Consider the following 20,350-nt stretch of genomic DNA (forward strand, 5'->3'; position numbering starts at 1 on the left):
GGCTAGTTCCTCTCGCCACCGCCGGCCCAGAGCGTCCCTTTCCGCGGAGAGGCCGCTCCCCACTCGCCAACCCACCGCGAGAGGCTGTTTTCCCCACGCAGGCTCCCAAAGGGGCAGCCCCAAAGGGAGAGGCCCCGCCTCGCGGCCGCTCGGTGGGGCGGCGCGCTGCCTGTCGGGATAGGGCTTCGGAGCGGCTTCCGGGTTCGCGCCATGACGGCCGGCACCTGGTTGTGGCCGCTGCTGCTGGCTGCCTTAACCGCCGCGGTCTACGAGGATCAAGTGGGCAAGTTCGACTGGTGGGTGCGGGGGGGGGGCACATCCGGGTACTGAACCCCCCCGCTCCGGGCCCGCACATCTGCGGGGGGCAGGGCCCGGGTGTGTCGCCGCTCCGGGCACCCCCGTCTGCCGGGGAGGGGCTGGGACCCGGCGTTCCCCCTGGCAGCCCAGCCCCTGAGGTGCGGGGGGGCGGAGCTGACCGCCTCTGCCCCGTCTCTCGGGCGGGAGGGGCTTTGTGCGGGTGTCTCGCCCGGGCCTGGGTGAGCCGGGGCAGAAGCGACTGCTGAGCCCTAGCCGAGTCCTACCCCTGTGCCAGACGGGCCGAGGCGAGGCGAGGCGAGGCGAGTAGGAGCCCGCTGGCAAGTGCCGAGCTGAGCTCTGCCCCGGTCCCGAAGGGGCTGGTGTTATTGCCGCAGGCGCTGCGGGAGAACGTGTTCTCTGCTTTGTCTTTTGCCAATAGTCTGGGACCTCCCCCAGCTGGCGCGAGTGTTCAGAGATAACGGGCAGGGCTTTTGCTGCCTGAACATTGTATTGTCGGCCACGGCCACGTGAGAGCCTCAGTTATAGAAACATCTGTAAGGAACAGGCCTGCACTGGTCATCAGGAAGATGCATTACCTGACCATTAGCCCCAGTGGGCTATGTCTACACTAGCCCCTTCTTTTCGAAAGGGGCATGGTAATGAACCAGGTTGGAAAATGCTAATGAGGTGCTGCCATGAATATGTAGCGCCTCATTAGAATAACGTCAGCCGCAGCAATTTGAAAGTGCCACTTTTGAATCACATGCCACCTGTGTAGACAGGGCATTTTGAAAGCCCCCCCGCCATCTTTGATAGCCCCTTATTCTGAAAACAAAATAGGATTAAGGGGCTTTTGAAGACTGGGGAGTCCTTTCGAAAGGCCCTCGTCTACGTGGGCAGTGCGTGATTTGAAAGTGGCACTTTCAAATTGCCACAGCTGTTGTTATGCTAAAGAGGTGCAGCATGTTCATGCATGTGTCCAGTTAGCATCTTCTGATCTTGCTCATTACCATGCCCCTTTCGAAAAGAGGGGGTTAGTGCAGACGTAGCCCTGATGTCTGAGATAGAGCCCTTTATCTCACAAAACTGCTCCCATTCTCCCTTTTCTCTAATGGAGAGCTGAGGATGTCTATTTCTGCTTCCCATCTCAATGGGGAGGGAGAAAATGATTGTGACACACCAGTGGCTTTCAATTTAAAGGCATAGGAATTGCCACATTGGCTCATAAACTCTAGTTTGGTGATTTATCTCTGCCAGTGGCCAGTTTTGTGGGAAGGACTAAGAACCCTGCAGTAACCAGATGTGAACCTGATGTACCTTCCAGAATATTTGTTTTTATTAATTATGATGACCGTGGATATTCTTGATAGCCATATAAATAGTAGTAGGCATCCTTCAGTCTGCATAGACTATGGATCGCGCCCTTTAAAGTTTCAATTGAAGACTTCATTTACAGCGTCTGCTGTGACTATGAAGACCCACACGAGAGTGACAGTCCTTGCTGCATCTCTTGGAGATGTAGTGGGTGTCTGGCAAGTCCTTATTGTGCTTTCTGTGCGCTCGCTTCTCTTCTGCTAGCTGTCTGATCTTCATCTTGCCCTTCTGAAGGCCCTTGTGTAACCCCTGCCTCCATCTGCTGCGGTCATCTGCTAGTTCTTCCCAGTTGTCCAGCTCGATGTCTACCTCTCTGAGGTCTCTCTTGCAGACATCTTTGTAGCGCAGCTGGGGGCGTCCGGGAGGTCTTTTGCCAGAGGCTAGCTCACCATACAGGATGTCTTTTGGAATCCTTCCATCATTCATCCTGTGGACGTGGCCAAGCCAGCGGAGTCGACGCTGCCTGAGGAGGGTGTGCATGGTTGGAATTCCAGCTTGCTCAAGGACAGCAGTGTTGGTCACTAGCCATATAAATACCTAGTCCTGTTTTGTATACTTAGAAGAGTCTTGCAGGTTGTCAGGCTGTTTATTTCAGACTCTTTCAAAGTGCTTATTTCAAAATCCATCATGCCCTAAAATACAATCTTTAACATAGTAGAACATTCTTCAGCAAATGAACAAAACAAACAAAAAGTGGGTCTGTCCCACGAAAGCTCATCACCTAATACATTATTTTGTTAGTCTTTAAAGTGCTGTTGGACTGCTTTTTTATTCTTCAGCAAAGTTATCCAATTCTGAAGTGACTTAATGAATAGAGCAATGGAAGGGGATTCAGGGAGCCAGGATTCTAATTCTGGCTCTGTCACTGGCTTGCTTGAGTGATTGTGGGAAAATCACAGAATCATAGAAGATTAGGGTTTGAAGAACCTCATAAGATCATCTAGTTCAACCCTCCACTGAAAAGTAGGGCCAGCTTCAACTCAGTCGTTCCAGCCAGGGTTCTATCAAACTGGATCTTAGGAACCTCTAAGAACAGATATTCCGCCACCTCCCTAGGCAACCCAGTCCAGTGCTTCACCTGCACCTTGAGACCTTTGCTGCTTGTTCTGTCATTTGTCACCACTAATGAATGTTTCCAGTGGCCAAGCTGAGAATAACCTGGCTCCATCCCCTTTGAGAGTTTGAAGGCTGCTATCAAATCCCCCCTCACTCTTCTCTGCTAAAGACTAAATTATCCCAGTTCCCTCAGGCCCCCTCAAATCATGTGCGCCACCCCTCTAATCATTTTTCTTGTCCTCCGCTGGACTCTTTCTAGTTTGTCCACATCCTTTCTGGAGTGGGGTGGCCCCAAAGTGGACACAGTATTTCAGATGTGGTCTTGCTAATGCCAAATAGAGGGGAATAATCACTCCCTTGATCTGTGGGCCATGCTTCTAGTAATATAGCCCAGTGTCCTGTTGGCTTTCTTGGCAATGAAAAATACACTGACTCGTATCCAGCTTTTTGTTACTGTAATCCCCAGGTCATTTTCTTCAGAACTGCCATTTAGCCACTCAGTCTCCAGCCTTTAGCAATGCGTGGGAATCATCCCTCCTCAGTGCATGACTCTGCTGTTCTTGTTGAACATGATCAGATTTCTTTTGGCCCAATTTGTCTAGGTCACTCTGGACCCTATCTCTACCCTGCAGTGTATCTCTCTTCTCCCATCTTAGTGTCATCCATGAACCTGCTAAGGGTTCAATCCATGCCATTGTCCAGATCCTTACTGAAGATGTTGAACAAAATGGACCCCTGGGATATTCTACTTGATACGAGCTGCCAGCTAGACATCAAGTTGTCAAATACCCAATTATCTAGCCAGCTTTTTATCCACCTTATAGTCCATTAATTCAACCCATACTTGTTTAACTTACTGGCAAGATTACTGTGGGAGACAGTATCAAAAGCTTTGCTAAGGTCAAGTTATATTATGTCCACCATTTTTTCCATATCCACAGAGCCACTTATCTCATGATACATGACAGTTAGATTAGTCAGGCATGACTTGTCCTTGGTGAATCCATGTTGATTGTTTCAGATCATCTTCCTCTCCTCCAAGTGTTTCAAAATTGATTGATTGTTTGAGGACCTGCTCCCTGATGTTTCCAGGGGCTGAAGTGGTGCTGACGGGTCTGTACTTACCCAGATTGTCCTTCTTCCCTTTTTTAAAGATGGGCACTACGTTTTCTTTTTCCAGTAGTCTGGGACCTCCCGTAGTTGCCACGAGTGTTCAGAGATAATGGCTAGGTTATTTGCAATAACATTAGCCACTTCTCTCAGCACCCTCAGATGCATTAGATGCAGCCCCATGGTCTTGTGCATGTCCAGCTTTTTTAAATAGTCCTCAACCTGTTGTTTCACTACTGTGGGCTGCACACCTTCTCCCCATACTGTGCTGACCAGTTTAGCAGTCTGGGAGCTGACCTTGTCTGTGAAGACTCAGGCCAAACACACCCTACCAACCTTCATGTTTCCCTTCATTAGGGCTCCTTCCCTATTCAATAAGGGGCTCAGAACTTTGCTGACCACCTTGTTGTTGTTAACTTACTGGTAGAAACCCTTTTAGTTATCTTTTACATCCCTGGCAACTATGTTTGCACTTTTGGTCTTCCTGATTACGCCCCTGCATGCTTGAGCAATATTTTTGTTCTCCTCTCGAGTCATCTGTCCAGGTTCACACTTCTTGTAAGCGTCCTTTTTGTGTTTAAACTCACCAAAGATTTCTTTGTTAAGCCAAGCTGGTTGCTTGCCATATTTACTATTCTTTCTACACATTGGGATGGTTTATTCCTGTGTCCTCAATAAGGTTTCTGTAAAATACAGCCAGCTCTCCTGAACTCCTTTGCACCTCATATTAGCCCACTCAAGGAATCCTGCCCATCATTTCTGTGAGGGCTTGTCTATACTAGCTCCTTACTTCGAAGGGAGCATGGTAAGTAAGGTGTTGGGAGTTTATTAATGAAGTGCTGTGGTGCATATGCAGCACTTCATTAAGCAACACTCCCCCCACCTCCGGTGGCAACTTCAAAGTGCCGGCTTGTGTCTAGCCGCGGCTCACCCACCAGTGCTTTGAAGTGCCCTGGGCCAGCTCTCCTGAACTCGCCCAGGGCACTTGGAAGTACCAGTGGGTGAGCCGCGCCTAGACACGAGCCGTCACTTGAAAGTTGCTGCGGGGGGGATTTGCTTAATGAAGTGCTGCATATGTACTGCAGCACTTCATTAATGAACTCCCAACCCCCTACTTAACGTGTTCCCTTCGAAGTAGGGAGCTAGTGTAGACAAGTCTGCTTTTCTGAAGTCTAGGGTCCATATGCTGCTGCTCTCTTTTCTTCCTTTTGTCATGATCCTGTACTCAAACGATCTCAGGGCAATGGGTGCCCAGGTTGCTATCTACTTCTGCTTTCCTTACCAATTCTTCCTTTTTTGTGACCAGCAGGTCAAGGGGAGCATGATCCCTAGTTGGTTTCTCTAGCACTTGCACCAGGAAGTTGTCCCCAGCACTCTCCAGAAACTTCCTGGGTTGCCTATGATCTGGAAACATCCATTAGTTGTCTGAAGAAAGCCATGTCTACTTCATCTTCCTAGTCTGGTGGTCTGTAGCGGATGCCCACCATGGCATGACTTTTGTTGCTCTTGTTTCTAATCTTAACCAAAAGACTTTCAACTGCTTTTTGCTCATTTCATACTGAAGCATTGAGCAGTCATACAGCTCTCTTACGTACAGCGCAACTTCTCCACCTTTTCTCTTCTGCCTGCCCTTCCTGAACAGTTTATACCCATCCATGACAGTATTCTGTCCTGTGCCTCCATTTCCTTGTCTGTAAAAGGGGTAGTAATGGTGCTTGTGTTCTTTGTAAAGTAATTTGAGTTCTACTGATGCAAAGTGCTGGATAAAAGCTAGGTATTTATTAATAAACTTTTGTTTCATATCTCTTCTCAATTGCATGTTTGTGGGTTAGATGGTAGAAATCCACTAATGCTGCTCAGTATGCAGAGAGCTCAGGGAAGAATTGAATATTGCCCCAAAAGAGCTGTGAAGACTTTCTCTTTGGATGGGGCCATCTTAATAGAAGCTGCCCATTGCAGCTCTTTACATTGACAATAATTCTCTGACAGTATTTAGTGATGATGCAAGAATGAGATTGGTTATACTGCCATAGAACAAAAAGAACATTCATGTTAATGAATATACAATATTAAACACTTTATTTTTTAATGTGAGTTTCCGAAAGACTCCAGAGTATCACAGAATTCCTTTCTTATTTAATGAGACTTATTTTCTCTTTTCATTGGCAATGATTTGTTTTTCTAGTGTTATGGTTAATCTCTGCCAGTCCTTAACAGTTGCAATCGGTGCCACCATATAGTTTGTGTTCTGATCGCATATGTTAATTTGAATTATCCTTTTCCTTTTTAAGTAGGTTAAATGGAAAGTGGTTTTTTTTTCCCACACCTCCTCTGAATTTCTTGTTCTTTAGGAGACAACAGTATGTGGGAAAAATCAAGTTTGCTTCCTTGGAAGCTTCACAGGGCTCCAAGAAGCTTATTGTGGCTACAGAGAAGAATGTGGTGGCTGCTTTGAATTCCAGGAATGGAGAAATATGTAAGTGAACTGTTCTATGACACAGGTTCTACTATTTGTGTTGGAACTAATATACGCAGACCTAGAATTAAACTCTGGCATCCATTATAAATTACTCCTGTTTACAACAGAACTAACTTTGGGTGCACAGGCTCATTTTAAGAGTTGAGGGTTGATTAATAAAACATGAATTTTTACCTGGTGACAAGGAATTTTAAAAGAATACACTTATCAATTTTATTGAAATTTTATTTTCAGGCTTATTGGCTTCATTTCCTCCTTTCAGTTGCATACTGTGCTGGCCCAACTAGTTTTCACTTTCTTACTTGTAGAACAGTTCTTCACCAGTGTAGAGTGACCAAGAACTGAAAGGGGCATGAAGGCTTAATTCCTCTCTCATCTTAGTGTTCTGCATAAGTGTTGAGGCACTTTGGAAGGGGAGTTTTGAGAGAGCTTGCATTGGCACAGCCTATGGTGTACTTGCCCTGTGGTTAGATGGAGGGTGTCAATTTGTGGCATTGCCAGTTGGTACCTTTCTTCAGCTCAAAATACCCCAGGGGAAAGAATCTCATTCCCACTTGACTCCTTATTCCTTTCAGTGTGGCGTCATGTGGACAAGGGAACTCCTGAAGGAGCAGTAGATGCCATGCTGATCCATGGACAGGGTAAGCAAAGCATTTAAGCTTTCCTGTATTCATTCCCATTACAGAACTCCAGCCAAGTTTGGGCAGAGACCTGAATTTGCTACAGCTATTAGTCATAGTGAGCCTGTAGTGGACACAAGTTCAGTCAGAGGTGAAGGTAACCCAGTGTGCCCTGGTGAGGCACTCTGGCAAGAAGAAGTTGGCTGACTGGGGTACTCAGCTGCAGCTGCCCCCAGCCAAGGTTCTGGGGCTCTTCTGCAGGCAGAAGGGGACTGTCCAGGACTGCTCCATCCCTTAGCACATACCCTCCCAGTCCCATGGTGCCCTTTGTGAAGGGCAGACGGGGCTGCAGCCACGGGTACCTGAGAGTCTGCTGCTCTTCCCCTTCTCCTGACTATTGGGGGGAGGTAGTGGGGGAGTGCACAGCTTGTGAGCCTTCCTCTTGCTCCTGGCTGCCATGGGGAAGGGCAGAGGAGTACTTTGTGCAAGCTGCTTATTTTTCCCTTGCTCCCTGATAGTCAAGAGAGGGGGAAGAAGAGTAGCAGCCTCCTGGTATGTGCAGCTGCAGGCCTCCCCCCATCTCCTAGTCTTCTGAAAAGGCATCCTTGCTCCTTCCACCCTCACCTCCGCACTTAAATTTACAGGTACTGTCATATCACACCCCCTCAACCCCCAGGGGTGTATGCGGTACAACAGTACCTGTAAGAAACTTAAGTTACTTTCACTCCAGCTGCAGTACTAAAGATATTTTGGTTTACTTCTTGGCCTGTCCTTTTCTAGATGCGTGAGCATTATTTCTTGCTTATGTACTGTTTAATTTACCATTTGGTGGTATCAGGACCACAGCTGCCCAAAATGCTTTTGTGTTTGTGTGTAACATTAGAAAGCCTAGACTCCTAGTGCTAAGAGTATAAGTGAACCAAAAAACCTGAAATCCTCTGTGTGCATTATATAAAAGGACCTTCCTGACTATGAAGCAGACCAGGTGTGTTCTGTGCAGCAATTGATATCTCTAGTGTTCTATTTATATCAGTGGAAGAGCAAGTTAAATTGGAGGTTGAAATGAATTGCTTAAAGAAGACAATATAAAAATATTTTCTCCTCCCTGCCAGATGCCATCACTCTGTCCAACGGTGGGCGTATTTTGCGTTCCTGGGAGACAAACATTGGAGGACTGAACTGGGAGACATCTCTGGACACTGGAAGGTGGGAAGTCTTGACCAGACTGTCTCTATACCAGTGGTGGACAATGTTTTGTTACCGTTGTCCACTCACAGGGTTGCCAGGTTCAGGTGGCTTTGCCCTCATGTTGTTTTTCCCTTGTAGTATTACTGAAGTAACACTCATGTAAAGCAAGGGAACTTGAAGAGAAGTGACTGCGCACAACATTGTGAAAGTCATGTGCTCCCTCTGCATCCAATCAAAGCGCTGCTATGGTTCAGTCAGCCCACCTTGCAAATTCTAGGTATACAAGCGCAGTTAGCAGAACTGCCCTAGCCAGGGAGACCGTCTTGGTTATGACAGTCTTGTGGTTCACTGAAGCAGGCCACTTACTAGCTAAAGTTATCTCTCAATACTCTGTGCTTTTTGTAGAGGGGAATTTGCATTCCCTGTGTGTAGCTGTTTTCGGGGCAATGCCAATGAACCATGAGTTCCATAAAATAATGCTTGTGGGACTAGAGATGCAGAATTCTGCGGTGATTTAAAACCAGGAGAACAATGCCATATCGCATGGTAACCTCACAAAATTCTCATAGTTTAGTGCTGGAGTTAACAGTGGATTCTATGCTGTATCCGGGCTGATACATTTTCATGACTGTTCTGCAAGGGTGAAGTATTACGGGGAGAGGGTATTGCACATAATCTTCATTTGTTGTGTGTCTCATGCATCTGATGAAGTGGATCTTTGCCCATGAAAGCTTATGCTCCAAAATATCTGTTAGTCTGTAAGGTGCTACAGGATTTCTTGTTGTTTTTGAAGATACAGACTAACATGGCTACCTCTCTGATACATTTATTGTATGTGGAAAACTGAAGTTAAGCATGAACTTCCCCTGCCAATGTGTAACATTCTGGACCTGGAGATGCAATTTTGGCTTGATGGTATGTTTGGTCTTCAGCCCCATCCTTACCCTCTCAGCAGACGTCAGCTATTAAAGTTCCAGTCACTGCCAACTGTTACGGTGATTTGGTCACACAATACTAACTATATCTAAATAAGGGTAGCTATTTGTAAGAAAAATATGCGTGTGTTGTGTTAGCTACCAGGATGAAGGAGGAATGGGCTGCTTTTTATAGCTACGTCTACACGTGAATGCTACATCGAAATAGCTTATTTCGATGAATAGTGTCTACATGTCTTCCAGGGCTGGTGCCGTCGATGTTGGGCAGCACCACATCGAAGTAGGCGCTGCAGGGGAGCGTCTACATGCCAAAGTGGCCCACATCGGAATAAGGGTGCCAGGAACAGCTGCAGACAGGGTCACAGGGCGGACTAGCACTTCTGGGGCAACAGCAAGCTGCTCCCTTGAAGGGCCCCTCCCAGACATACTCAGTGTGCACAGCACGCGGTCTGCAGAGCCATAGGTATGCATACCTCGGCGAAGCAGTATGGACCCCCAGCAGCAGCAGCAGCAGCCAGAGGTCCACACAGATGCCCCTGCAGGAGCAGTGCTTGCCCTGCTCAATGCCATGCAGGAGGCAACTGATCACCTTCTAAGCTACGTCTACACGTGAACCCTACATCAAAGTAGCTTATGTAGCGACATCGAAATAGGCTATTGCGATGAATAATGTCTACACGTCCTCCAGGGCTGGCAACGTCGACGTTCAACTTCGACGTCGGGCAGCACCACATTGAAATAGGCGCTGCGAGGGAACGTCTACACGCCAGAGTAGCACACATCGAAATAAGGGTGCCAGGAACAGCTGCAGACAGGGTCACAGGGCGGACTCAACAGCAATTCGCTCCCTTAAAGGGCCCCTCCCAGACACAGTTGCACTAAACAACACAAGATCCACAGAGCTGACAACTGGTTGCAGACCCTGTGCATGCAGCATGGATTCCCAGCTGCAGCAGCAGCAGCCAGAAGCCCTGGGCTAAGGGCAGCTGCACACGGTGACCATAGAGCCCCGCAGGGGCTGGAGAGAGAGCATCTCTCAACCCCTCAGCTGATGGCCGCCATGGCGGACCCCGCTATTTTGATGTTGCGGGATGCAGATCGTCTACAAGTGCCCTACTTCGACGTTCAACTTCGAAGTAGGGCGCTATTCCCATCCCCTCATGGGGTTAGCGACTTCGACGTCTCGCCGCCTAACGTCGATTTCAACTTCGAAATAGCTCCCAACACGTGTAGCCGTGACGGGCGCTATTTCGAAGTTGGCGCCGCTACTTCGAAGTAGCGTGCACGTGTAGACGTGGCCCTAGTCACAGAAAAAGAGGAGCTGCCCCCAGGGGAGGAGGAAGCAGCCCCAGACCCTGCTGTCATCCCGTCCCTCCCCGCCCGCCGCACACGCAGCCGGCTGTGGAGCTACCCCACGAGCACCGACTGGTGGGAGCGGCTGGTTCTCGGCAAGTGGGACAACAACTGCTGGCTCCAGAACTTTTGCATGAGCTGACAGACATTCCTGGAGCTCTGCCAGTGGCTCACCCCTGCACTGAGGCACCAGGACACCTTCATGCGGCGTGCCCTCAGCATTGAGAAACGGGTCGGCATCGCTGTCTGGAAGCTGGCCACTCCGGACAGCTACCGATCCGTGGGGCAGCAGTTTGGCGTGGGCAAGGCCACTGTCAGGGCTGTCCTCATGGAGGTAAGAGGACCCACGGGGGGTGGAGGGCAGCCCTGGGTGGGGAGGGAGCCCTGGGGGGGGAGGGCCAGACACACCCTGCACACCCCTCAATGGTGCTCTCCCATGTCCTTCCCCTGCAGGTCGTCTGCGCCATCAACGCCCTGCTCCTCCACAGGCTCGTGCGGCTTGGGGACCCGGATGCCGCCATCGCGGGGTTTGCCAGCCTGGGCTTCCCAAATTGCTTCGGGGCTCTGGATGGGACCCATATCCCCATCTGAGCTCCAGAGCACAGTGGAGGACGCTTTCTGAACAGGAAGGGCTACCATTCGGTGGTCCTTCAGGCCTTGGTGGACAGCCGGGGCTGCTTCCTGGACATTTATGTTGGCTGGCCTGGCAGCACCCACGACGCCCGGGTGTTCAGGAATTCGGGCCTGTGCCGCCAGCTGGAGGCAGGGACTTACATCCCCCAGCGGGAGATCCCTGTGGGGGACACCACCATGCCCCTCTGCGTTGTCACAGACGCGGCGTACCCTCTCTGGCCCTGGCTCATGCACCCTTACACAGGCCATTTCTCAGCCAGCCAGGGGCGCTTCAACATGCGCCTGAACCATGCGTGCCAGGTGGTTGAGCGCACTTTTGGCCGCCTCAAAGGGCGCTGGAGGTGTCTCCTTACCCGCCTGGATGCAGGCCCCACCAACATCCCCCAGATTGTGGGCGTGTGCAGCGCACTCCACAACCTGGTGGAGAGCAAGGGTGAGGCATTCTTTCAGGGCTGGGCTGTGGAGGCTGGCAGGGCTGACGTGCAGCCACCCACTGCCCCCAGTTGCCAGGTGGACCCCGAGGGGATCCGGGTCCGGGAGGCCCTGCGGGCCCATTTTGACCAGGCCGTGGGGTGAACACTGGCAGGCCCCCCACTGCACCCCCCCATCCTCTACAACACTCCCTGCCCCCACGCCCACACCACAGAGCACCCAAGAGCACAGCCCCCCCACTTTTCTTGCAAACAAAAATAGACCTGTTGTTTTTGAAACCACAAAACAGTGAATTCTCTTAATATTAATACAAATATATATATATACACACACACACACACACACACCCACACACACAAAATAAATAGTGGAACACAAAGGGGGAACTATTTACATGGGGGGGAAAGTATTATAAAAGAACAGGGGTCTAACACAAACTATATACAAAATAATGGGAATATGTAAAAGGGGAAGGGTGGGGGGGCCACGTCCTGGGCCCCGCACCTCCTACTGTCCAGCGCCTGGGGTTGGGCGCGACCCTCGCCTTGGCCCCAGCCCTGGCCGAGGCTGGCTGGGGGCCGGGCGAACCGGCAGATATGGCCGGCGGGTGTCAGCAGGCCCCAGGTCCCCCTCGGCGGAAGGCCCCGGGGTGGCGGATGGCGGTGGGACGGCGGGTGGAGCAGTGGGTGGAGCGGGCAGAGCGGCGGGCGGCGTGGCATGGGGGGTCAGTTAGTCCACTATGCGCTCAAAAGTGCGCATAAAGGCTCCCCATGCCTCCTGGCGCCAGGCCAGCACCCGCTCCTGCAATTGCAGGCGCCGGTCGTCCACCTGCAGCCGCTGCTCCGACACCTCCAGCTGCCGCCGGAGGGTCGCGAGCAGCTGGGGGTCCGTCGCTGTCCTCTGGTGGTGCTGGGTCCACCGTCGGCCCCGCCCTGGGGCTGGTTGGTGCTCCGCTGAGGGGCTGGCCTGCAGCAATGGCCCCGGTGGGCTGTCCGGGACCACTGACACCTCGCCGACGCTCTCCGGGCCCTCTGATGGTGCAGCTGCGGAACGGGGGGGAAGAAGAGTGGAGACAGCCGTTAGTGTGGCCCCCGAGCCGTGGCCCTTGTCCCCCCACCCCTCTGCTGCTGGTTCCCCATCCCCGTTTCCGGGAGATGCTGCTGCTGGGTGTGTCCCCCCCCCCCCCCCCGGGGGACCCTAGGTTCCACTCCCCCCATCCCCAGGGATGGGGCATGGCACTGTCCTGCTGGGGGGGCAGGGGCTGATGCACTCTTCTGAGGGACATGCCACTGCTGTCCTTGGGGCCATGGTCATCTGGGCATGTGGAAGGCCCTGGTCATGTCTGTTGTCCCCACCCTTCAACTCCGGGGGGGATACATACCTGACGGTCCGCTCCCATGGTCAGGGGACACCCTCTGGGTGGATGCCCTGCTGGAGCTCCGGGATGGCAGGATTATTTGGAGCCCCCTGTCGCTGGAGGAGGACTCCCCTCGCTCCTCCTCCGGTGTCCCAGGGGTGGGCTCCTGTGGGGGGCCCCTGGCGTGCGGGGCTTGCCTCTGGGGTGGACTCTGCCTCCGGGGCCTGCTGGGGCTCGTCGGCCAATGTGTCAAGAGTGGCCGGTGGGGAGGAGGTGTGCTGGGGGCCCAGGATGGACCTGAGCTCCCTGTAAAAGGGGCAAGTGGTGGGGGTGGCCCCAGATCGGCTGGCTGCATCCCGGGCCCGGGCGTAATCCTGCTGCAGCTCCTTAACCTTACTCCTGACGTGGTCAGGAGTGCGGGCAGGGTGACCCCGGGCGGCCAGGCCCTCGGCCAGCCGAGCGAACGCATCCACGTTCTGCCTCTTGCTCCCCATTACCTGGAGCACCTCCTCCTCGCTCCAGAGCCCCAGCAGGTCCTGGGTCTCGGCCTCCATCCAGGAGCGGCCCCGCTGCCTCTTCCAGGGCTGGCTGCCAGGCTGGGAGCCCTGGCTCCCCTTGGGGGGGGTGCCCTGGGGGCGCTTGGGGGGCTGGCAGGCGGCCATCGCAGCGGGGGCGTGTCTTGGGGCTGCAGAGGGGCGTGCAGGCTGGCTGCGTGTTACTGCTACTGCCTGCACGCGCTCTCAGCTTCCTGCACAGGAAGGCAGGGGGCGGGGAGCTTTAAGGGGATGCTGCACGTGGCGACCATAGAGCTCAGGGGCTGGAGAGAGCATCTCTCAACCCCTCAGCTGATGGCCGCCATGGCGGACCCCGCTTTTTCGATGTTACGGGACGGGGATCATCTACACATGCCCTACTTCGACGTTGAACGTCGAAGTAGGGCGCTATTCCCATCCCCTGATGGGGATAGCGACTTCATCTCACCGCCTTATGTCGATGTCAACTTCGAAATAGCACTCGCCACGTGTAGACGTGGCGGGCGCTATTTCGAAGTTGGCGCGGCTACTTCAAAGTAGTCGGCACGTGTAGACGCGGCTTATATGTGCCTATGTGCAAACTCTAATGTTGTTATGACTCTACGAGCTGGGCAAAGTCTCTAAGTATTATCTTTTCACCCTCTGTCTCTGACCTGTGCTTAGCTTTCAGATGGCTAGCTTGGTGGCGTTCCAGGACACAGTGAAATATTTGGCTGTCCTGAAGAAGGCTGCCCTTTCTCTTCATTACCTTTCCAATGGCCACCAGAAATGGGCGGAGCATTTACCAGAAAGGTACAAATCCAAAAAGAGTGTAGATCACTGACTCTCGAACTGTTGTCTTACATGGGGAAGGGACCCCACTATTCTCTTTTGCTTCTGAAAATGTTGTGTGTCTAGTATCACATGGAGGGTTGCAGCCATCCCCTACACATCTCTATGAAAATATAGACTCCTTGGGAGCAAGACCAGGCCCTGCACAGTATACAGCGAAATATGAGCACTATTTGTTTCGTTGGGGGAAGGAAGAAGGTTTTCCTGTGCTCAAAGACAGAGCGCATCCATTTGTATTTACTGATTTCTAATGTAGGCCAAGCACAGACCAGCCAACAGCATTGTGATGTATGCATTGTATGGCACTAACCTGGACAGGAGATGGCAGAATTATATAGTATCTTAGGGCTCAGCTACAATTTAAAGTCAATTCAGATTAACATAGTGTGTGCATTTAAAGAGCAGTAGCTTTTCTTGAGTGAGTCCATGTGTAGACAAGACCTCATAGATTAGTAGAACAAAATAGATCAGGAGATGCAATTTCTTGTGGAGACTAACAGTCTGCAGAAACTAATCACATTAACCCAAATGAACCAGCTTGTGTTTGTAGCAGCTTCCAGTCAAGAAACAGGCCCCCACCTTGGTCGGGGAATCCTCTTGTAATACTTAAGAATGTTCTTAAAGGGGCTGATGGCATTGACTTTGGAAGCAAGATTAAAACTGTTCCAATAGGTATGACTCGGCTAAACAGCAATCATTAAATGAGGTCTGACTATGTACCTGTGATGGAGGCCAGTTGGAGAGGGAGCATGAAACTAGGAGGTATTACCTGAAGGAAGGAAGTGGAGTTGATGGCGGGGGAGGCAGGTGGGAACTTTCTAATGCTGAATCTGGTTAGCTTGTGCAATAAGCTTCCAAGGGAACTGGAGGAAGCCCTATTGCTAGAGACACCTACAATCCAGCACTGGCCTAATAAGACTAAGAGGAGGATGGAAAAAATATCTAATAGGTTGTTTTCTTCAGTGTTACCTCTAGGGTCAGTGCGTTTAACTGCAGGAGGTATTGGCTGAAGAAGAAAAGTCTCTAAAACATTTCTTTGATGAGCAAAAATTATCCTGCTGGCTGATGCACACAGTTTACCCAGTCTTTGCTTGTGAGACCCAGGGTGATGTTGAATAGGCTCCTAGAGCCTGGGGCTTTACAGTTAGATCTAGGCAGCAGTTGAAGAAAGTTCTGCTTCTTCTCTCACAGTGAGACTACTCAGTACCAGCTGGTGTATTCCTATGGAACCGGGGTTGTACTTGCACTTGGAGTTGCTCCTCGAAGTCATTTGAACATTGTAACCTTCAGCGTGGAAGATGGTGAAATAACAAAACAGGTAGAAGCGATGCATTGAGTGATCTTGTCAGCTTGATACCAGGTTGGCTCTAGCGTGGATCCAATTTTTCAAAAGTTCCCACCTGGGTAAATTCAGTATGATAGCTAGGGTAATTAATTTCATTGCTGGAACATAAATCAAAATCTCACCCTGCTTCAGTGGGAGGGCTCATGAACCTGGAAGGAGACTTTATAGCTGCATCTCCTAGACACAGGGCTTGCAGTATAGTCCAGTGAAGATCAAGCTGGATATCTGACAATGAATGGCAGTTTACTTAGGATTACGAGAATCTTGCTTTATGAGGATTCCACAGAGAAGATCCACTGTTCATTGATAAATGGGATTCTTCTGCTTTCCTCACAGGCCTTTATTCGTCTCATTAAGATTAGAAGAGAAATGTAATGTTAAACCTTTGATCACATGCACTACCAGTCAAGATACAGGGGCTTTGCAAACAGGCACAAGTCTTTCTAGAATTTCTCGGTGGGGTTTTCCAGCTGCTGCCTCTCTTCCTTTATTGCCCTGCAGATAAGAGTAGCTGCTCCATGGATGAAGAGCCTGAGTGGTGCCTGTTGTGTGGTGGATGAGGCCGTGCTGATGTGTGTGGACTCTGACACCCAGTCCCTCTATGCTTTATCCCTAGAGAGTGAGCAGGAGATGAAGCAAATCCCACTGCAGGTGAGCACTCCTGAGACAGCTTTGCATGTAAATGGGCATGACATTTGCTGACCCAGGCCCAAGAGAGTGGGGAGTAGAGTGGGTATTGAAGTCACTAGCCTCAGTTAAGTACTGAGGGATGAAGGAAGCACATGGGAGTAATTTGGGGTAGAGAGGGGTTGACCATATTGCTTCCATGTAATAGTCGCTTGTGTGGTGATGATTTCACTTCTTTAAGTCTTGTTTTTGTATTGTATCGTGAGAACTAGTCCAGCCTGCATAGTTTGGTGGCAGCCTTTAGTCATCCTAGACCTCCTCACTGTGCCTTCATATTCAATCAGACTATGTGGATTTACTGGAGCAGGTTCAGCGAAGGGCAACAAAAATGATTAAGGGTCTGGAGCACAAGACCTATGAGGATAGGCTGAGGGATTTGGGCTTGTTTAGTTTACAGAAGAGAAGACTTAGAGGTGATTTAATAGCAGCCTTCAACTTCCTGAAGGGGAGCTCTAAAAAGGAGGGTGAGAAACTGTTCTCAGTGGTGTCAGATGGCAGAACAAGGAGTAATGGTCAGAAGTTGAAGAGGGACAGCTGTAGGTTAGATATTGGGAAAAACTACTTCACCAGGTGGGTGGTGAAGCATTGGAATGCGTTGCCTAGAGAGGTGGTGGATTCTCTATCCCTTGAGGTTTTTAAGTCCCGGCTGGAGAAGGTCCTGGCTGGGATGACTTATTAGGGATTGATCCTGCTTGAAGCAGGGGGCTGGACTAGATGACCTCCTGAGGTACCTTCCAGCTCTGTGATTCTGTTAGATATTAGGAAAAACTACTTCAGCAGGAGGGTGGTGAAGCACTGGGCATTGCCTAGAGAGGTGGTGGATTCTCGATCCCTTGAGCTTTTTTAAGTCCTGGCTTGACAAAGTCCTGGCTGGGATGACTTAGTTGGGGGTTGATCCTGCTTGAAGCAGGGGGCTGGACTAAATGACCTCCTGAGGTCCCTTCCAACCTTGTGATTCTGTGAACTAACTCTTCACAAAGGTTGGGAAAGGGGATGTGTTTTACTCTAATGGTGTAATCCCATCTTGCCATGTTTGCTTGTTCCTCTTCTCAGGCTCTTGACCTAGAATTTGCTGGCAGTTTCCAGCCCAGGATATTGCCTACCCAGCCCAATCCTGCCAGTGCTTCACGGGCTCAGTTCTTCCTGCAGTTATCTCCAAGTCACTTCACACTGTTGCAGTACAGAAATGGGCTGCTAAGCCTCGTCCGAGACTTCCAGCAGGTAAACAGAATGAACACAGCTGTAGATTTCTGAATGCAAGAGATTAACTACAGCAGAAATTCAGTGGACTGATGATATATTTGGCTCCTGCTGACAGTAAAATCAGAATAAAGTATGCACTAAGCATTATGACCAAGCTGCTGAAACCTCAATTTCCGTCATATACCATAGATTGAACCTACATACTATTTTAACATCGGTTCAGGAGACTCTAGTTTCTGATACTTCTCATCAAGATGTAAGTTTACTAAGCAGGGTCTGTGCTGAGCCAAGAGATGGTTTGGTGCTAGAAAGCAACTCAATAATCAATTGTTCTAGTGCATTTAAGATGGATGGTGGTCATTCTAGTGAGCCAAAAGTACATAAATTGACCATTTCAGATTCAGTGGAGTATTGTGTACAAAAGACGGGCCAACAGACTCAGTGATCTAATAGATTTCTAGAAATCAGAGGTGGAAAAGACTGTCTTTTTCCAATTTTAAGTTCTTTTCTTCCTTTCTTTGACTTTTATGATACATTTTCTTCTTTTGCTCCTGAGTTTAATTTCCGTATTGAATGATATCACTTCCATGGGTGGGGAGCCTGTTAGTCCTCAGTGCTGAAGACCCAGGCCAAGCGTGCTAGTGTCAAAATCACCACCATAGGTGAGATCATTTCAGTGACAGTGCCTTGAATTTTGCTGGGCTTCTGACTGGTCAATGGTAAAATGCTAAAGGTTAGTGGATCCCTGCATGATTTCTCTTCTGTGGTTGTATCAGACGTTGCTTCTCTTAGTCTATAAGGTGCCACAGGACTTCTCATTTTTGTGGATACAGACTAATACGGCTGCCCCTCTGATACTGTTTCAGTTCTGTACAGCAAAACTAAGAGTCTTTCAGTTTGACAGACTTGTTCAGTATGCTGAAAATAAACTGACTTGTTGGTATTCATCTGGAGAAGGGGATAACGTTCTAAACCAAATGAGAATTAAGTCCTCTGCAAGAATGAGTTATTTCCCCTCCCTCCTCTCTTTTTCAGGCAGCTTTGGTGAACTTTGCAACAACCGGGGAGAAGACTGTCGCAGCTGTCCTGACCTGCAGAAATGAAGTGGTTAGTCAGTTACACAAGGGAAATTTCAAAGTTATTTCTAGTTCTAAATATCTGTGGTGGTTTTTTAGTTGTATCATTTTTCTACCATTCAAATGTTTCGAGGGGCCCCTGAAGAGCAGCGCTCTCCCATTGTCAAAGTGAATGTACCTCCTTGCCTTAAATACCTTAGGGCACAAGAGGTCTGGACCAGTAATTCTGATTCAGTCTCCATTGAAGTTAATTGTAAAACTTCTATTGAGTTCAACAGGACCAAGATTTCATCTATCGTGACAATCAGTATGTAAGCTCCTGCAGAGCTGTTGCATGCCAAGCAAACCCCATATGGACCATGACACAATGAATGTACAGAGTGAGATGACTCTTGAGGATTGTCTATGCCGTGCAATAAAGCACATTAGAGGAGACTAATTTGTAGAGTGTTCAAATGTGCTGTGCTCTGATTGCCCTGTGTAGGTCCTGCTGTCATGACCTAAAAAGTACCAAAGTTTCTTTTAACATAATCACTGTGTTAACACAAATTAAGTACTTTTTAATTTTCACCAACAGGGTCTACAGCAGCAGTTAGAACAAAGCACATTAGAGAGCTCTACAGATGGACATCACTTTAATGAGCTTTACCATGCTGTGTAGATAATCCCGTAACGAAATAATGTTGGGAAGGAAAATCTGCTGATTAGCTGACATATGGATGGGTATCTAGACATTTTATTACTATAAAAATCAAAACCGCATCTTTTGCGCTGTTCTAATAAACAAGTGCTCTCACCCATTTCTCACCAAAACCAGAGATGATTAAAAGTGGAAGAATTAAAACAAAATCTATTTTCTTTTTATAAACAATGCTATTTATTAAGAACATAAGAACGGTCATACCGAGTTAAACAAAAGGTCCACCTAGCTCAGTATCCTATCTTTCAATGGTGGCCAATGCCAGATGCCCCAGAGGGCATCAACAGAACAGGTAATCATCAAGTGATCCCTCTCCTGTCACCCATTTCCAGCCTCTGTCACACAGGGGCTAGGGACACCATTCCTACCATCTTGGCTAATAGACATTGATGGACCTAACCTCCAGGAATTTATATAGTTCCTTTTTTGAATTCTGTTAAAGTCCTGGTCTTCACAACATTCTCTGGCAAGGATTTCAACAGACCTACTGTGTGCTGCATGAATAAAAACTTCTTTTTGTTTGTTTGCTGCTGCTACCCTGTAATTTCATTTGATGACCCCCTAGTTCTTCTTTTCTTTCTAGTCAGTTTCAGCTTTGTTTAGTTAATTTCCCATTCATTTGCCTTTTCAGGTTGCCCTGTGCTTAGCACTAGGGGATCAGATAAAATGGGGAAAGGCACTGCACAGACTCTGCTGACAGAGTCAGGATATTTCTACCATAAGCATGAATCAAGCAACATTGGTTACAGGTTTCAGAGCTAATGCCCTCCTGTAATTAATACAGTCATTTCAACCTTTATTACCTTGTATTTAAGAGTAGCAGCCCCAGGGATGCCTCTCTAAGCTAGGGTTTCAGGCTGCCTATCTGCAGATACAGGTCAGTGGCACTACTTCGTCTTATTTGTAAGATTATCACAACCCAAAAAAGCTTGAAACATTAAACAAGAAAAATTCTGTTCTGGAGAAACTGTAGCAACCTGTAGCTCACGAGCCACATCCAGCTTGACAGGGTAAGCTGCTGGTGAACCACCAGACAGGTTATTTACGTTGCATCTGCAGGTATGGATGCTCACAGCTGCCAGTGGCTGCAATTTGTCTTCCATGGATACACTGTCTCCTCCTTTCCCACCTCTCTAGCATG

At 49.3% G+C, this 20,350-nt stretch overlaps 1 protein-coding gene across 1 annotated transcript in view; it reads left to right on the plus strand.

Annotated features, from left to right (window-relative positions):
• Positions 1–196: 196 nt before the first annotated feature.
• EMC1 (ER membrane protein complex subunit 1) overlaps positions 197–20,350 on the plus strand; it is a 42,889-nt gene continuing 22,735 nt past the window's right edge. The window contains exons 1-9 of the mRNA XM_075018180.1: positions 197–296; positions 6,189–6,313; positions 6,892–6,957; positions 8,049–8,142; positions 14,031–14,159; positions 15,390–15,516; positions 16,045–16,194; positions 17,284–17,451; positions 18,469–18,540. Of these exons, the coding sequence (XP_074874281.1) occupies positions 211–296; positions 6,189–6,313; positions 6,892–6,957; positions 8,049–8,142; positions 14,031–14,159; positions 15,390–15,516; positions 16,045–16,194; positions 17,284–17,451; positions 18,469–18,540 (1,017 nt within the window). The 5' untranslated portion in view covers positions 197–210. The remainder of the gene's footprint in view (positions 297–6,188; positions 6,314–6,891; positions 6,958–8,048; positions 8,143–14,030; positions 14,160–15,389; positions 15,517–16,044; positions 16,195–17,283; positions 17,452–18,468; positions 18,541–20,350) is intronic.

Source organism: Carettochelys insculpta, chromosome 23 (genome assembly GCF_033958435.1).
Source record: "Carettochelys insculpta isolate YL-2023 chromosome 23, ASM3395843v1, whole genome shotgun sequence".
In the NCBI taxonomy this organism is placed as follows: Eukaryota; Metazoa; Chordata; order Testudines; family Carettochelyidae; genus Carettochelys; species Carettochelys insculpta.